Source organism: Colletotrichum godetiae, assembly GCF_030913485.1.
Source record: "Colletotrichum godetiae strain CBS 193.32 chromosome Unknown BDP55scaffold_19, whole genome shotgun sequence".
Classification (NCBI taxonomy): Eukaryota; Fungi; Ascomycota; class Sordariomycetes; order Glomerellales; family Glomerellaceae; genus Colletotrichum; species Colletotrichum godetiae.
Window position 1 is genome coordinate 188,763 of NW_026851267.1, and position 17,195 is coordinate 205,957.

General features: G+C 50.5%; 5 protein-coding genes across 5 annotated transcripts; 3 read left to right on the plus strand and 2 right to left on the minus strand.

Moving 5' to 3' along the window:
* Window positions 1–6,207: 6,207 nt before the first annotated feature.
* Window positions 6,208–8,043, minus strand: BDP55DRAFT_551660 (beta-xylosidase; the record flags this gene model as incomplete). Its single annotated transcript, XM_060569130.1, has 3 exons — window positions 6,208–6,516; window positions 6,577–7,912; window positions 7,970–8,043. 3 exons carry the CDS (start codon window positions 8,041–8,043, stop codon window positions 6,208–6,210), a joined length of 1,719 nt encoding a protein of 572 aa, XP_060429927.1.
* Window positions 8,044–8,866: 823 nt separating this feature from the next.
* BDP55DRAFT_768136 (uncharacterized protein) lies at window positions 8,867–9,728 on the minus strand. Its single transcript, XM_060581015.1, has 2 exons — window positions 9,415–9,728; window positions 8,867–9,365 (listed from the first exon to the last, which is right to left on the minus strand). The coding sequence occupies exons 1-2, from the start codon at window positions 9,697–9,699 to the stop codon at window positions 9,207–9,209; spliced, it is 444 nt and encodes a 147-aa protein (XP_060429928.1). The 5' UTR covers window positions 9,700–9,728; the 3' UTR covers window positions 8,867–9,206.
* A 1,294-nt stretch (window positions 9,729–11,022) lies between these two features.
* On the plus strand, window positions 11,023–12,384 carry BDP55DRAFT_715152 (peptidase S8/S53 domain-containing protein). The gene is made up of 5 exons (XM_060578292.1): window positions 11,023–11,258; window positions 11,318–11,698; window positions 11,755–11,893; window positions 11,950–12,024; window positions 12,102–12,384. The coding sequence occupies exons 1-5, from the start codon at window positions 11,061–11,063 to the stop codon at window positions 12,266–12,268; spliced, it is 960 nt and encodes a 319-aa protein (XP_060429929.1). The 5' UTR covers window positions 11,023–11,060; the 3' UTR covers window positions 12,269–12,384.
* A 2,078-nt stretch (window positions 12,385–14,462) lies between these two features.
* Window positions 14,463–16,478, plus strand: BDP55DRAFT_662745 (uncharacterized protein). The gene is made up of 4 exons (XM_060574823.1): window positions 14,463–14,817; window positions 14,883–15,210; window positions 15,264–15,437; window positions 15,492–16,478. Exons 1-4 carry the CDS (start codon window positions 14,662–14,664, stop codon window positions 16,127–16,129), a joined length of 1,296 nt encoding a protein of 431 aa, XP_060429930.1. The 5' UTR covers window positions 14,463–14,661; the 3' UTR covers window positions 16,130–16,478.
* Window positions 16,479–16,486: 8 nt separating this feature from the next.
* On the plus strand, window positions 16,487–16,860 carry BDP55DRAFT_662748 (uncharacterized protein). Its single transcript, XM_060574824.1, has one exon. The coding sequence runs from the start codon at window positions 16,567–16,569 to the stop codon at window positions 16,831–16,833; it is 267 nt and encodes an 88-aa protein (XP_060429931.1). The 5' UTR covers window positions 16,487–16,566; the 3' UTR covers window positions 16,834–16,860.
* Window positions 16,861–17,195: the final 335 nt, after the last annotated feature.

Below are 17,195 nucleotides of genomic sequence, written 5' to 3' on the forward strand. Positions count from 1 at the left end.
GGCGGATGGTGTTAAGGGACGAGACCAGGAGACAGCGCGGACGACAGGCAAAGGTACAGGCATTGGATGCCCATGGGTGAGTTTGACGGGGGTGAGTTGGAGTGTCTTCCGTAGATTGGTGGTGGTGGTTGTCGGGGTGGTGCGTGTTGCGCAACGAACGTCCTGTTCTTCTTTTCTTCTCACGGGTGGGTCAGATATTCGGAAAGTGAAGGCGAAGGCGCAGGTTGACGGGCCGGCGAGAAGTCTTGGCCTGGCGGTTGGGACACCCGGTTTGCTGGCTTGTAGCTTGTAGCCTGTACGAATAGGAGCGTTGGAGTGTTTGCTGCCCAGTCCAGTATCCAGGATGGTGGAGAGTGTTTGGGAGAAAGACGCGGGTCAGGGTTGACCGATTGTGTCGGGGTTTGCAGGGGACCGTTCGAGATCAATTGTGGCCGCCACACGTCGCAAAGAGCAATGAAGGAAAAAAAAAAAAGAGGCGGACGGAGTGACGGAACAAGTGGGCGGGTAAAGGGCGGGATGGGGAGGAAGGAAGGAGAAAAAAAAGATTTCGGTGGAATGAGCCAAGCTCAAGGTGAGGAAAGGTCAGCGGGAAGGAAGCTACTACTGAGGTACGGATACTCAGCTATGTACTTAGTGCCACCTTCCTCAGTAAGCTCGGGGTCTGGTGGCCAATCATCAATGGAATTAATTGACTTTTTTCTCTCTCTTCTGCTTCTTCTGTCCCTACTCCGTACACACGTTGCCTTCAAGTTGTCTTAGGTAAGGCAGTTTACTAAGGTAGAGGTACACTAGGTGCGAAGTAGGGACGGTGGTGCTAGATACTAACTAAACTTTACAGAAAGAGGAAAGGACCAGCCGCGCGGAAGGCAAAGTCTAAAGACAAGATGGCGCCAATACGCGCGAAATTCACACCGATTTCATCTGGTAAGGCACGTCCACTGTCCACGTCCATGGCGCCCGCCAACTTTGGTCTCTGTTGGGTAAGTACAGAGTAAGGGTAGGCACTAATGGAATGGAAGGCACAAGCCTCGACTGCAGCTTCCATCTTTGAACTCGGGTTGCTCCTTCCACCTCCAGCTGTCAATTCTCATGATTGGCTCGGAATCACGAGAATGGTACGTAACTAACCTCAAAGGTCACGTCGAGTATCGACGCTCCAAGGATGAGCTGACTTGCTATTGCCTGCCATTGCCTGCCAAAAGGCCGACTTTGACATTGACAGCATCTCGTTTGGGCTCTTTGCAGTCTGCTGCACCACTAGGGGATTTTAGCTCAATGAAAGTCGTCCCGACCTTTCCACTCACGCGAGCCGCCACTGCTCGTCTCGACGCATGTACTCCATGTACCTTTTTATGTATCCAAACCTCACCCCAAGCTCACCTTACCACGAATATTATGCCAGGCATTCAGTTACCTCGACGTGGAAAACTTCCCGAATCGTCCCTCTATCCGGGACACGCCTCTAGCTTGCTCCGACTCTCGATTCAACCGGGCCACTTGCAGCCTTGTTTGGTCCGATGCCCGGGGACATGTCACGCACCTCTATACGGAGCACGGAGGCATCCTTTTCTTTCTCTTCCTCTTCCACCCCAGTAGGGCCATGAGGGGGTACGGATACAACATGTCAGAAGGTGACTCCCGTCCGTCCCCTTGAATGCTTAACCACTTGACACCTTCAAGTTGACACAAGTTAGAAAGAAGTAAGAGGTCACCGGTCAACTCTTTCATAACCTCTAACTTGCCTAGACACACTCAAGAAGGAAACCACTCATTCTGCGACTCGGAAGAGGGTCTCCCCAACTCCTGCCGGCCCCGTGTTGGCCCCCCCCGAGCCTTGACCCAGGTCGCTCAGCGAGTGACAGGCCCGTTTCCTGTGGCTGGAAGCTCGCTGCGAGGTGAATATCGAACCATCCGCCCAGGACCGCCCCCCTCCCCTCCTTCAAACATCCCGGCCCGTCCAATCCCCAGCCGACGGGACAGTCTTAGTCAGATGCCATCCACAAGGCAGGTACGAATAACCTACGACTTTCCGTACCTTCCTCTGTCTTTCTACCACAGGAAGGCAGGTACGGATACTCCGCGCCTTACCTACTTTGCGGATACCCACGAATACTTTGCACCTCGGTATGCCTGCACCAAACTCACAGGTCGCATAGCACAATCAATACTTGTGCAACACTCGTCCATCAAGTCACACCGAACGAGATTCGAAGAGGCAACGTCGCTCATGAAATCTCTTTGCAATGCGACCATATAATTGCCATCTATATTCATCATCAATAATATCCGTTCTAAGAGAAAGCAAAAAGACTCCAATGCAGGCGCGCTGCTGCTGCAATTCCCCGTCGTACACGATCAGGTACTAAAAGGAGACTTGCCTTGCCAGCGCCTCCAGGCTCCGAGGTACTTCTGTCAAAAGTCCCACTACCTCCTTCTCCAGCCACTAATGCCCGTGCAGTAGCTTCGTCTCATATCTGCGTTACGTAAATGGGTACTGAGTCCGCATGTCCCACCGGTTGGTCTGGCCGCGTCTCCTCCACGTACTCTCGCAAATCCGATGCAATTTCAACCTCTCAGCCAAGCCACCGTGGCCACCCCCCATGCAGCAAATCGCTCTTCTCAACGCCTCGTACCGCACCTCTTCGCATGAAGTTGCAATTCCACCAAAGCCACACTCGCAGCAGATCATTGAGGCGCTACCTTGAACTGACCTCATGTTCAATCTCAGCCCTGCACTTTCAAGGCTTCTCCTGCTCTCTTGGGCCGCAGAATATTGACCGACGACATCATCTTCATCGCGGGACGTCGTGAACTTCATTTTGAACATGAGATGACTTCCGCGATCCCTTCTCAGTCCGTCCCAGTCTCCGTTCCTGCGGACACATACCACGGACACATACTACGGATACCCTCTAGTTGAGTCTAGCTTTTGCTGCTCTGCATCGTCATCTTCCAGGCCAAACCCTCCTCAATCTATTCCACTCTATACCATCTCCGGCCCTGGTCTCTCCTGTGCTACCTTGTCCTGTTTGCTCTACTCCCGGTGAGTCCCCTCCTATCATATCCCCTCTTCTCCCCCCCCTTTGTGTTCGTTGACTTTGCAGCTCCCCGTTGGCCCCTTGTTCCGCTCACGCGCCCACGCTCCAAGTAGAGTTCTCGAGACCCGGTGAACCTGCCCGGCGTCCTATTCCAGTCGAAACTTCACATTGCCAATATATCTAGTTGCCTCGGCCAGTGCATACGGCTGTTGTCTGCTCGGTGTCACCAGCCATCATTACTTGCATCGCGTTCACACGTCGACAATAGCATAGCATATGCAAAGAATTGGACACCTGTCATGATGTGACTCGGAGATCTCTAATTAAGCCGTACCGCCCTTCGCACCATAGGGCTCCGGAGCACATGTGAAAGCACGAAGAGGAGTTGTTGCGCCGTTCACATGACAAGTCCTAATAAGAAGACCGCCCGGGGAGATTATCCGTCAATCGATTCCCGTCAATCCCCGTGGGATCTGCTTGAACGTCATCTCAGCAATCGCCCTTCGTCTGTAAGACCGCCGCCAGCCACGACGAGTCGAAAATGACTACCTACGGAGTCTGTACAGACTATTCGTACGGCTGGCTTATTCCGCCATCCCGTCACTGCAAACAAGCACTTCGTTCATCCCGCCCTCTGTCTTGCCCGCCCAGCATGACCCATGCTCGCATCCACACTCGACCAGCATCTCCTTTTCAGCCTCCATCTCGTACCCAATAATGGGGGTTTCCAACACTCATCTCCAATCGTCCGTGCTTCTTCATGCGTCGCCCCAGGGTTGAGAGAACTATTGAATTCCCAAGCTCTTCTTTAGGGAATCGACCATGTACGCAATGCTTCGTCAATCTCATTCGCAATCTCTGGTCACGCAGCTTGCTCCGTCTTTTACCCAAAAATCATCAAAATATCTATGGCTCTTAACGTCCCCACGGTGGTATTGATATAGCCACAGCCGGCATCCATGCCTGCACCATGTCGCGTCGCCTCGCTTCGTTAATCGCCCACCGTTGCAACCGTTCTTTTTACCTTTTCGTTTCCCCGCATATCCGGAGCTTCTACACACTTCCCTCACAAGGTTAGTGCAGACCTTCAGAGGTCATTATTGCCAGCCGAACCAGGTGTTCCCCCCGCCCGTATCGGAGGCCTGGCGACACCATCACCGTGTCTGCACTTTTGTCTCGAGGTATTTCCTCAATCTTTTAAAACGGCATTACCACTACCTATTACATTCGGGGTGACTTCCATTTACGCAAAAAAAGGCCCGATCGCCACAGAGATGTTACGCAATATTTTGCATCTCCCTTTTCTCCTATCCGTACCTATGATGAGCCATCAGAACCTCGACGTAGGTGGACTTTGCGAGGGATTACCACGTCACTGTTGCACCGTGACCCCAGCGTTTGTGCCTGAAGATCCTTTCCATGTTCGCCTGTCCAAATGCCGGATAACCTTGTCGTCTAGCCTCTCTATGATGTATCCTTCAGAGGCTCACTTGGCGAATACCGGAACTACGTTTGCTAAAGTTGGCCAGGTATGACATCAGGCCAAATCGGCATTCAATTGCGCAGCACGGGACTGATGGAATCCTCCCTTCTTCTGCCGGCAAATCCGATCTTTTCATGTTCATCATACGGGCAATGCATCAGCTTAGATATGGGGTTTAAACTTTCTTCTCTGCCTTGCGGATCAAAGAACGTTCGTCTCCATCCTCATTATATTGACCGAAGGAGAGGTCGTTGATCTAGGAGATACTTGGGGGGAGGGTGACTTCCCCTCTCCTCCACACGTAGTACGAAGAATCGACCTGGACAAGTACCTCAGTACCTGGGCTGGTAAGAGGTGGTTGAAGGCATAAAAGCCCGATAGGCACCGACCGTCCTCGTCTGCCTTTGGGTCCAACGAGATACATCGGGAGGCAGTTCTCGCGCGAGAAACTCACTTTTGCGTTGAGCCGTGTGGATGACATTGTGAACGAGGGTTCAGGTTAACGGTTGATATCAGTCATTATAGGGTAGGTATAGACCGAAGGCACCTCAGGATAACACCTCAGTCAACGATAGCTATCGTTATCCGGGAGGTATTTCCCATAGTATACGTCTTTGCGGATGGAATCTGCTCGCTAGTGAACTGTATGTTTAGAACGTCTTCTTGAGTATTCTAAAGAGTGGAACGACTGACATATGAAGGCTGCACACGTTGTTAAGCACAAAGTGGGAGAGATGCTTGCCATCGGCCTTGGGCACTTGTCAACTCAGGCAATAGGCCGATGTTACCTGTCAATGTCAGAATCAGAATCTCGAAATGCTGACTGGTGAGTTGGTGCTTATAGTGTTATCCGCAGGCGAGCAATAATAGCGGCCTTCGACTTTAATGATACTAACGAGGCAAGGGTTAGGTGTATATAACCATAACAGTTGATGTGTGGACTCTTTTTTTCCAAAGCAGCCTCGAACGGGGTACGACTATGGCGTGAAGAACATAGTCCGCCTCGAAAGACTTCGTTGTCGATGACTCCAGAGCAGCTATCATCGAAGCCATCTGTGGCCTCGAGGACTCGCACAGAATTAACACCTACTAGGTCTACTTGTCATGATCCGGCAGGAATTTCTCGTGGTATGTATCTTCCTGTAAGGACTCTTTGAGGTCTTATGTGGACTCTGGTAGGTAGAAATCCCATCACGTTGGGTTAGCTCGCACGTACATCGAAGCTCGAGCAGAATGATGTGGGCACATGGAATCCCATCGTCATCTTCGGTGCTCATTGAATCATCCACAGCAGGAAAAGAGATTCTGGTCAGTTGAAAGCGTGGTTGGGCTTGAGAATCTTCCACATGTTCATCATAAGAGTTACTTGAACGTAATATACGCATGCCGTAGACAGTAAACGGAAAGCAATACCGGACGTTGTGCAAATGAGTCAGAAGACACAGTTCACTTTGGCTTCGCTTGTGCGGGATATCTGAGATGGAATCTGCTCTCTCACGAAAACCACGGCTGCGCCTCCCTAGCACTGCTGCCTTGACTGAGCTGAGGGGTATAAAGGGGTTCAAGTACTCGCTCATCAGATCTAAGACAAGAAATAACGGCATAAACAGGATGTAGAGATCTACCATGATGCTGCAGAAATGAAGGAACAACCATCAAGTTGTCCTAGTTATCTTTGTCCAAGTACTATGCCCAATTGTCATAATCTGGTAAACCCTCCTCAAAGTATACCTCCTCGACGCGGTCGAAGCCCACCTCAGGGGCATCGTATGGCCACGGTTCGCCGTTCCCGCTGGCGAAGAGGGCAAACATGGAGCCCTCAAAGTTAGGGTATCCGGGGTTCGAGCCCATCTGCTTCGAGCTGAAGCTCTTCAGCCACGTGGGCGATGTCGCGTTGCTGCGCGAGTAGCCTAGGGAGTACTCCAGAGGCGACGCACGAATATGAAGTGTCAGGTCTGCAGGGATCGTTAACTCGCTAAGAGGGTACTCGGTTGACTAAACGGAAAGTAGCTAATCAGCTTCTGGACCTCCTTTCCTGAAGGCGGGGGAACTTACATTTGGTCGCGTGGTAGGGCCGGTGGAAGTCGGCAAGAGATCGGTGTACAAACACAGCCCCGTCGTGTTCCAACATCCTCTTACACCGATATCTTGGTGGTTGACTTCACTCAGATACGACGCGATTCCAACCGATTGTCTCGGTCCTAGCCCCGCTGACGTCGACAATAGTCTAGCCGAGAAAGTCATGTTCAACGAAGTCTGCTTTCGAAGCACAGCAGCCGCCGTATCCCGGTCCCCGAGCGTGAAGACGTTGGGATTGAAGACGATACCCGAGTCGTTGGCAATCATCCTCTTCCCAAGACCACCTGCCCCCGCCGTACCCTTGAGCCGAAAGTTCTCCGTGTAAGGTGTGCGTTGCTGGTACCACCCGATCCCCAACTCCGTACCCGTAAACTCGTCGACCCATTTCGCCTTGGGATACTCCTGGTCTGGCCCGTCTACAGTCTCACTCAACAACAGGGGCTTTCCGCCATTCATTGTCGGCCAGTCATCTTCCCAGTCAACCTTTACCAGAAACGCCTCGCGACCAAGCGGTGACGCACCCTTTACATTTCGCCTTGCCAACAGGGAGGCGTACCATTCTCCGTCGGGCGTATTAGTAAACGTCGCATGGCCAGTCGACTGCAACGTAAGCTTCGGATCAGCGCCATTGTAGATGAGCGGGTTCGTAGGGGAGGATTCCCACGGCCCCTGAGGAGCCTTCGAGCGGCCTATTGTCGCGCGGTGGCCGGTACTCGTGCCACCTTCCGCTAGGAGGAGGTAATACCACTCTCCGCGCTTAAACATCTTGGGACCCTCTGGCCTCGCGCTGGGCAGCTGCGGAAGCGTGCCATTCCAGATATTGCGATACGGACCAATGCACTTGCCCGTGGCAAGGTCGATTTCGCACTGCGTTATACCCCACAGTCGGTCGTAGTTGTTATTGGGTCCCATGAGGTTGAGGAAGGACTTCCCTGTGGTAGGGTCGTGAAAGATATCCGGATCAATGCCGTAGGGCTCCGCCCAGGTTAAAGGGGACCAGGTGACGAGGTCCGGAGAGGAGATGTACCAGATGCGCGGCCAGGAGCGGGAATCCGGGTCGGAGCCCCATCGCGTCATGGAGGTGATGTAGAAGAGGCCGTTGTGGTGGGAGAAGGAGGGGGCCCAGACGCCCTCGCCGGCGGAGACGCCGTAGAGGGCGAGGACAGAGGGGTCTTTGAGGGCGTGGGAGACGAGGTCCCAGTTTGCGAGGTCAGTGGACTTATAGATTGGGATGCCCGGGTAGTAGGTGAAGGAGGACACGGCCAAGTAGTAGGTGTCTTCAACGCGGAGGATGGCTGGATCGGGGTTCCATCTGGGGAAGTGTTAGTGAGTTTCGTTCGAGGTGATCAAGAAGGATGGTAGGCTTGACCCTGGGAGTATTGGGTTCTTGATAGCCGATACGACCGCTGCTAGAAGCAAGGCCGCTCTGGCGAGGAGCTTCATCGTGTCAAGTTAGAGACGAAAATCGGTCACTTCCAGCTCGCAGCTGATCTTAAAGACCTACGACAAACGTCGCTGGAGCTCGGTCTCTCTTATACGAACCACCGAAGGAGTTGCTTACCTCCCAACCTGAGCTACCTACTAAGCCGAAAAACCCCTACCAGACTGCAGCCTAGCTCCCGCCCGGTCCTCAGGCCTGTCCGGGCGAACCCCCCGATGCGCGCGGTGACGGGGTCCGCAACGCGGGGTATATCTTCGCGGGGAAGATTGGCCGGGTAAAGCCAGATTTGCAGATGTTGTCTGATCCGGGAGCAGATCCCACCTTGGATGGAGCTGCAGATACCCTGCCAATCACGTCATAGGCATCAAAGTGATAGGCGGAAATGTGTTACACCGTACTCTACACTGCAGTTTCTATCTCAACGTCCTTGGCATCGCCTTTGATTTTGGAATGTTTTCCAACCACGACTGGAATTTTGATTTATATTGTCCTGGAGGGTCAAGCTTAGTCACCTCAATGCAAGGATGACCTACTCGTCGCCGGCACTATGATGCCCATCATTGGACATTGCCGACTGAAGGAGATCGTTTTAAGACAGCTACTAACCCAGGCAAGATGTAGACTGTCTCTCGTGGTATTGACCATTTGCGCAGCTTGGATTTCCGCACTGATTGTCTTGTGCAATATCCTGTTTATTTGGTTCCGTCATGTCGCAACCCGAGCCTTGAAAGTCCTGCAAATACGTGATAGCAATCTGTCTTCTCCAACTTGAAAGGATACCTGCATGCCAGTAGTAGGCATGTTCTCTCGATGCCTAGACCTCTTGATTGGAATCTACCCCCGGCCATTCACAATCACCTTACTTGGTAACAATCGTGGCGGCCTTCTTCCTCATCACCTCGAGCCTCAATTCGTCCTTCTCCATTTCTGCAACGACCTGATTCTTGATTTTTTCCAGGCGTGTCCTGAATCCATCGTCACCTTCATGTTACTTGACAGAGTAACTTTGCTGAAGAACAATGTTGAGAGTGTTTCTGTTGAGTTCTGATAGATTAACTGATGAAATCACCCAGCTTTGTAACAACATTTCTTGGCATACTGAGGTCATTGCATTTGAAGTGAACTTGTAATAGAATAGCAAGCAGTCCACTCAATCTAATCATCGTCAGCTTAGTTGCTCCTTGAAATCATCGACAGAAAACATACAGACGCCTCCAAGCGGACCAACAGCAATCGCGTAGCCTTTGTGCTCGCTCATGTTGCCGGTGACTGACCCAATAAGCTTATTAATGGCCGAGTTGATCGTCGTGGCGAGGCCTTTCATCTGCTCATCTGTCAGCGAGAGGTTGGAAGAGATGTGAGGAGCCACACACAATTTCGCCCTTCACAAAGCTTCCGATGGCAGCATTGATTTCGTCCCCAGTTTTCTCGGCGCCCTTCGAGAAGTTGCAGTACGTCTGGAAGTCGGAGGCTGTAATCTTGTCGACCGGTAACAACTTAGCCCCAGCACTGGCCGTGTCGGACACGATACTCGAGTAGAAGGCATTGCCTTTGGTATCACACAGTGCCTTGAGGGAGTTCAGGGCGTCATTGGCTGTCTTTTTCTTCTCCTCTTGGTTATCGAGGCTAGCAACAAAGGTGGAGATTGCAGCGCCCATGTTTTCAAGAATACTGGTATGACTCTGGTTGGCGACACAGGATAGAACTGGAGTAAGTGATAGGAGCTTCGACTGGCTCTATTTATATTACTTTGCTCGGAGGATATCCTGCTCTGTAAATCAGTTTCTGATGTAAGACTCGTCTCGTTGGGGGCAATCTACATTCGATTTGCCACAGGTCTTCCCACGGCAGTTGTATCGGACCATTCACTGTCACATCTAGCTTCACAGTCGTATGAGACTACTCGAGACATATCCGCATGCAATCCACATGGATAGCCTTCAACTTGCTAGCCACTCAGCTTTCTGCCCAGCATTGAGAGAGTGAGATTGCATGCGTGCTTTCGTTCACTTGAGTCGGAGACCTATACCGCTTTCAATACATCCACCTTCCTCATGAATTAGCCTGTCACGCGCTATCAGACTCAGATGACGCAAATGATTTACCTTGCGAGGTTTACCTGTCCTTAAATGTCCACGAACTGTCTAAGTAACCTTGGTGTAGTTAATTCTTTCAGGCGATGATGCCAAGACTGGACTCTGATGATAGACACCTGTTGAGTGTGTTGCAGATTCGGATTCAAAACATATCTCACACTACATGTATTGTAACCTATTAGCTTCCTACTAGATACGAGCTATTTAGCAGTACAACGTCGCATATTACCTGATACTCAAGCCAGTGAACAATGATTGGCTCTAGAATGTCTGCGTCGCTACATACTAATGAGCCAGCCATATTGCCACCTTGCTGTCGTTGATACTTAGATACTTAAACAAGAATTACAATATAACTCGCACCCAACGTAATTTAAAACTGATCTACTTACGTTCAGCTTTCAACCTATCATCAAATTAGTCCTCTTGGGTGGCAGGCATTTAGACGCCACACTTTTGTCTCATTTCACGCCTTGAATGAGATGTCAGGCCATTCTGAGTCGTTGACACTTCTGGTATAAATAAATAAAAAGCTGAAAGAGTATTGGTGGTGAGAAAAGTGCTTTACCAACTGGTTGAAGACCGGCTTCAGTCGAGACAAGGCTGGAAGACTCAGTAGTGTTCAACTTTATTTGGCCACATCTCTGTCACACAGCCATTATGCGAGCTAGCTATTCAGTCAGTTCTAAATCAGCCGTCCCAGCCTCGCCATTGAGTGTCTCAGTCACCCACCTGCTTGCAGATAGGTCAATGACCTAGAAACTTTGGAATTCTTGACTCAGAGCGCGTCAATCTTGAGACATCTTCGCGCCGAATAAGTATCTCTCTATATATAAATGTAGTCCTGAAGATGTGCTGCCGACGTTGAGCTCTTGCGATATCTAACCGCGATCGCATCTTTCCATTCTCAACTCTCCATTGAAATGGGTACTCGAATCTCTTCAGATGGTGTAGAATACCAGGCTCTCAATGCCACCAGTGAAGTTCTCGCCGAAATTTCTAACACAGCAGTGGACTTTGCTGGAAACCTAGGCAAGCAGATCTACTGGGCACCATCTGAATTTTACCAGCCGCGCAAGGTTTATGTCTACGTTATTGAATTAGACTACATCCCGGATGACGTATGTATCCAAATGAGCTGCTATTTGAACAATATGTATTCTTACATGTTTATCCTCAGATCCCACAGTCTCGAATTGAGTTACTCAAGTACCCCCAATACAGGCCTGAGGAGTTGAGAGGTTCAAACGCCGACTCGCATGGCGAGAAAGTGATAAATATCCTTGCTAGCTTAGGCTTCGGAGTGGCTAGATCGAAGAACATTAAGATCGTTCCAGTACGAGGAACCAATGCCTATCCGCATGATCAAAGATCGAGCACCGAGTGGAAAGGTGCTCTGACAGCTATCGCAAACCACTTCAAGGAAGCGACAATGAAAGGAGTTTGTCATGGAGTTCTAAACTGCAGCAGGGCTCTCGAAAGGATCGGGAATATTGAGGCTGCATTCAAGGAATGTGTCGATGCTGGAATCATTGTCGTTGGAGCAGCAGGGAACCGTGCGGTAGGCCTTCTGCTGAAGATTAAAGACCCCTCATTCAATAGCTAACGACACTACAGGTCAACCTAGACGAGTCAGACAAGTCAAAGTGGCCACTTCCCGAAGCACACAAGGACACTATCTTGATTGGCAATTTGGATGCTCAAGGTAATGTATATACGGAAGTCAATGGCAATGATGGATCGTCATATGGCGCTCGTGGGTTTCCCGGTCCGAATTCACTTGTTTTGCTGCGTAGAAACTGATTCGAGCAGGCGTCGACTATTGGGTACGGGGTGTCAATCTCAAATACAAGAACCTCGGGCCCAAGGTCAGTGGCACATCTTTTGGTATGGTACCCTATCATATTTGTTACATATATTATATCTTACTCGTATGCGTTTTGTTAGCTGACTGATTTTGTTAGCCTGTCCAGTTGCGGCTGGCGTGATTGCTGTTATGCTATCTGCCGGTCAGGTTCCCAGTGGTAAGGTTGCCGATGTGCGTAAAAAGCTTGACGAGTGGGCGGTTCGAAGTCAAGGTAAGGGTGGGCAGTTGAAGTTGTTGCGCAACGCACCGGGCTTGAATAAGTGATTGGATTTATCGGAGGAAATGCGAATGCATTGAATGCACAGTTGAACAAATCAGATCGTTGGGATCAGATCGGCAAGATTTCTTATAATTATCTGTTGCGAACGCAGATTCATAGGCCTGCGTAATGTCAGCGAAATCATGCTGGACGGAAATGAGCTACATCGTTACTCAGTACGGCAGTCTCTATCTCGACATCCTTGGCGCAGCTTTTGCTCGTGGAATATTCACCAGGCGAACACTTTTCATTATTATGTTGACCCGGCCGGTCCTTTCACTACATCAACACCAGCTTCTGCTGAGAGTAAGATGCCACGAAAACGATTTCAACTGTGCTGTGCATTCTAGCTACCTAGATCATAGTGTATTGTGACCACTGTCATAATTACCATGCGTAGATGGTCACCTATATCCAGACATATGTAGAGCCCAACTCGGCGGTATGTCCCGTCTTGCGCCCTTCCAAGTATCAAACCTTGTGAATTTGTCCCCATATATTCTGGCGGAGTTCCATCTTCTACAACGTAACCCAATATGTGGAAACAAATGAAGTCCGAAGGTAAGTCTCTCAACGACTCCATCTCTGCTCAGAGTCGAACATCCAAGGTGTAACGACTTCGTGCATACGGTCAAAAGCTTTGCTTCGTAAGGTGATGTATCCTGACGCGACGGCCCCATGTGGTGCAATGTCAATGAGAGGCTCTACTGAGACAGCGACCACTGGAGGCAATCGTGAGAGACCTATATCACTCGTCCGCGATCTAATTGCCAGCCGTCTATAATCATCGAAGTTGTCGCTATGCGCGTCTTTAATGGGTCGCTGTGCAGCGACAATCATCTACTGATTCTCTCGACGTTAACGCTCGAAGTCGATGTAAGAGCTGGAGTGCAATGATCACATGTGTGACTTGCGGTTGAAAATGATGGTACCCCGACAGGTTGCAAAGATTCCCTGCGCCATGGGCTGGGAAAGTGACGAAGGGCGTAGAATCTATCCATTTCGCAGCTTGAGTTGATTGAAGGATAGCCTCCCTTGTATGGACCTCGAAGTGTCTTCTCTGCACAAAGGAGAGTCAACTTGGGCCTGGTTGGGCGATTTTACGATTTGCTGGGCTTCTTTGGAACTTGAGAGTGGTCGAGAGAAGTCTTAGGCTGCATTAGTACACAGTTGCCTGATCGAATCGGGGCTGAGTGTCTTATTTGGAGGCCGCTCAACACGCGATCCATACCCGGCATGTGTTCAATTGTTCGCGAATACCATGAGGAGCATATCGCAGAAAGTTCTGACTCCAAAGTATATGAATCCTGCTCAGAGCTCAGGTATGGACATTTGACCAACCGAAGTGACAGTAAAAGCATGGTAATGGTCATACTGTATGAGTTTTAAGCTAGTATTTTCAGTCTATATACCCTATGCTGACCGTTTTCTTGGATGATCCGAACGAGACTTGTTGGTGAGATGGGTTTACACTGTCAATAGTCAGTAACTGCACGAGCGAAAGGAAACCAGTGTTTGAGGTGGGCTCGGCAAGTGCATGACCTTCAATGTCTACAGTGCAAGCAAGAAGAAGATACTTTTTACGATCTAGTGCAGTCTGCCTCAAAAGTGGTTGAGTTATACAACGCCATCACTTTGTTTTTTTTCCTTTGGCTAATTTGAAGTGCGGCCTATCGACTATTCATCAGTCCACGATCCGCAAGGAGCTTTCAGGACACTTATCTGCCTACGCCTAGGGTATCATTGACTGCCCTGAATTCACAATGGCTACGTTCGCAGAACTAACACAGAGCAACGTTAGAAGTATTCTGAATGAATATAGCAAGTTCGTATGGCACCGCCATGCGAGATTAGCTCATTGGCCAAATAGTGTATCCTGTGTTAGTTACCTTATTGACCTCGAGCACAATAGTCCCTGAACCCTGAATGACTTCATTGTGCCCCACTTGGGTGGATGCTAAACTCTATTCTCAGCTGGGTATACGGAGTAATGTCAAGACATTCTGTGGTCTATTCTGCTTTGAACAGCCCAACCAAGTATGGAGACTCTGCTGTGAGTAATAAATTACTCAAATGTCTTACTTTACAATATCATAAACCACTTGGCAAGCAAGTCATATTGGTGACCAAACGCAATGCAATGTGAGGGCCGCCAGTACCCGCCGGCGCCCGATGTGGTGTTAGTGTCTCAGTGTTTGTCAGGCCGATAAGGCGCTCCGGGCGCCGTCGCAGGTGCCCACCGCCTCCTCAGTGACATCGTCGGAGCTCCCCGCGACTCCTATTAGATAAGTGCGGAGTCGCCCTACTTGGCCTTTGTCGTCGTGCATTCATCGACCAAGAGGGTCTCTCACCAACTTCATACCTATTTTTACACTTTAACTTCATCAGATCAATCACAATGGATTCCGAAGTCAAGTACCTTCTCTCCCTGCGCGCCATCCGGGAGCGGGCGAAGATCGTTGGGGATGTCGCCAAAGCCGGGAACTTGAGCCACTTTGAGGTTCGGGAAGATAAGCTGGATGAGGTGGTCGATTTCGTGGCTTCAGTTATCAAGGTCGGGACTCATTCTTCTTTTACTTCGAAACCTCATGCCGCAGGTCTAACATGAGGTCTTTGTAGCGTGATTACGGCCCAGACAAGTTCCATACAATCCCTCCTCACGGACGTTGGCAGCACTTTGAAGTCGGAAATGTGCCCCGCATTACGAATATCATAGAAGAGTGGAAGGCACACGGAAGCGACGAGACCGAGGTTACCCGTCGCCTCATTGACCTATTCTTCGTGTCTGTGCTATTGGACGCCGGAGCAGGTGATCATTGGCGATACAAGGAGCCCAAGGCCGACCAGATTTATGAGCGGAGTGAGGGCATCGCCGTAGCCAGTCTCCACATGTTCAACGCTCTGGCCTTTACAACGTCAACTGACAAAGCCAACCCTATAGTTGATGGTAACGATTACAATTCTAAACCCAAGGCATCTTCTAATTTCTTTTTCTCACAGGAAAGGGTTTGGAGCGCTTGGAGACAAGTGCACTGGCAGAGGGCTTCCAGGTTTCAGACAGCAACCCCATGCTGGGAGTTGACTCTCGCGCCGGTCTCCTCCGGAGCCTCGGAAAGTCACTCCTGGAGCATCCTGAAGTTTTTGGATCAGAGGGCCGTCCAGGCAACCTCGTTGGTACGTTTAATACCACTGCCTCTGAGAAACTGACAGACTGCTAATGACGAGTAGACTACCTGGTCAAGTCCGCCAAGGGGTCCTCCAAAATCGACGTACTCTACCTCTGGGACATTCTCCAGACGCTTTTAATTCCTGCTTGGCCCAAAGATCGCACAACTATTGGAGGAACGCCTATCGGTGATGCCTGGCCGTTGAGTACTTTAAGCAAGGGAGCAGAGGCCGGCAGTTCCGACTCCCCTGCGGCCGGCATTCAACCCTTCCATAAACTGACACAGTGGCTCACCTACTCCCTGATGGTCCCATTCCAACGGGTCCTCGGTCTGGACTGGGTCAATTCTGACTCTCTCACGGCCTTGCCGGAGTACCGCAACGGCGGCCTGTTCGTCGATATGGGTGTTCTGGCCCTAAAGAAGGAGACGCTGGAGCGAGGCCTGAAAGCATCGGGTAGCGAGCTGCCAATGTTCGAGGCTGGTGACGATGTCATCGTGGAGTGGAGAGCCATGACGTTGGTGCTGATTGATAGTCTCTATGGCAAGATTCAGTCTCGCATGGGAGAGGGTGTCCAGTTGAGCATGGCACAGCTGCTTGAGGCAGGAACATGGAAATCTGGGCGCGAGACGGCAGCAAAGTTCCGGCCACAGACTAAGTCAAGCCCTATCCTCATCAAGAGCGATGGCACTGTCTTCTAGGGCTGAGTGGATGATGGTCCATCAAGGCAGGGCGGTCTGCTAAAAAAAAAAAGGGAGCTGGCTCCAAGCTTGCTTAATTTGGTAGAGGGACTAGTCGAACCCGCATACCCGTGATTCCAATTGCCGGAACATGCTTGCTTCTCTCGATGCTAGTAGAAGCAGAGTGATTGGTCCTCGACATGGACAAAGGAGGGGAAACTGGAAACCTGTGGCTTGTTTAGATTCAAAGATCGTCACCGTGGCGCGCACCGTCTCCAATAATCGTGGCGCTCCAATCCCCCAGATGCTCAGCTTGGCTTCGTGGGGTGGTAGACCAGCAACCAGAATAATATGATGCTACTGGATGCTGCGGATTATCCCATGGATGCGAACCTTTCCGTGATGCATCTTCTCCTCTGCGCGCCAGCCTCCAATCTGAGATCAAATTTCATCCCAGCATGAAGCTGCCTTTCCGCGACCTTGTCTACTCATTACACACAGCGACAGATGCGGGGGACTTTGGCTACCAGCCAAGCTATGATGTTCCCTGTATCAGGGACGGCATTTGGAGAATCGGCTGCGGACTCGATAATCTGCACTGTCCATGTGACACAGACAAACAGGAGGCCATGGCATTGGTCCTGATATCATGTTTGGTCGCACGCACACCAGCAGATATTTCAAGCAAGTTCAACAACCAACCTCCCAATTTCTTTACCATCTGACAAGCTGACTTTGACAGGAGCTCGAGATACTATATTATCAGCCTGTGCTCATCTATCCAAGAGAAGACTTCCAACCACCGGACCCTTATCCGTCTCCAGCACACCAAGAACCGTTGAGGTTGCAGTCGAGCAGTCTGTATCGGCAAGACATGCTGCTGCTAGCCAACAAGACCAACTTGGAGAAACCGTATCAACAAAAAGTGGTATTTCGACTGGAGCCATAACAGGTATTGCTGTTGCAATTGTGGCGGCCGTTCTCCTGGTACTAGCCTTGGTATACTTAGGACGTAAGAAGAGGAGGACTATCTTTGAAGAGGCTGGATACGGCGGTGAGACTGCAACCGAATTGACCGGGAAGCGCA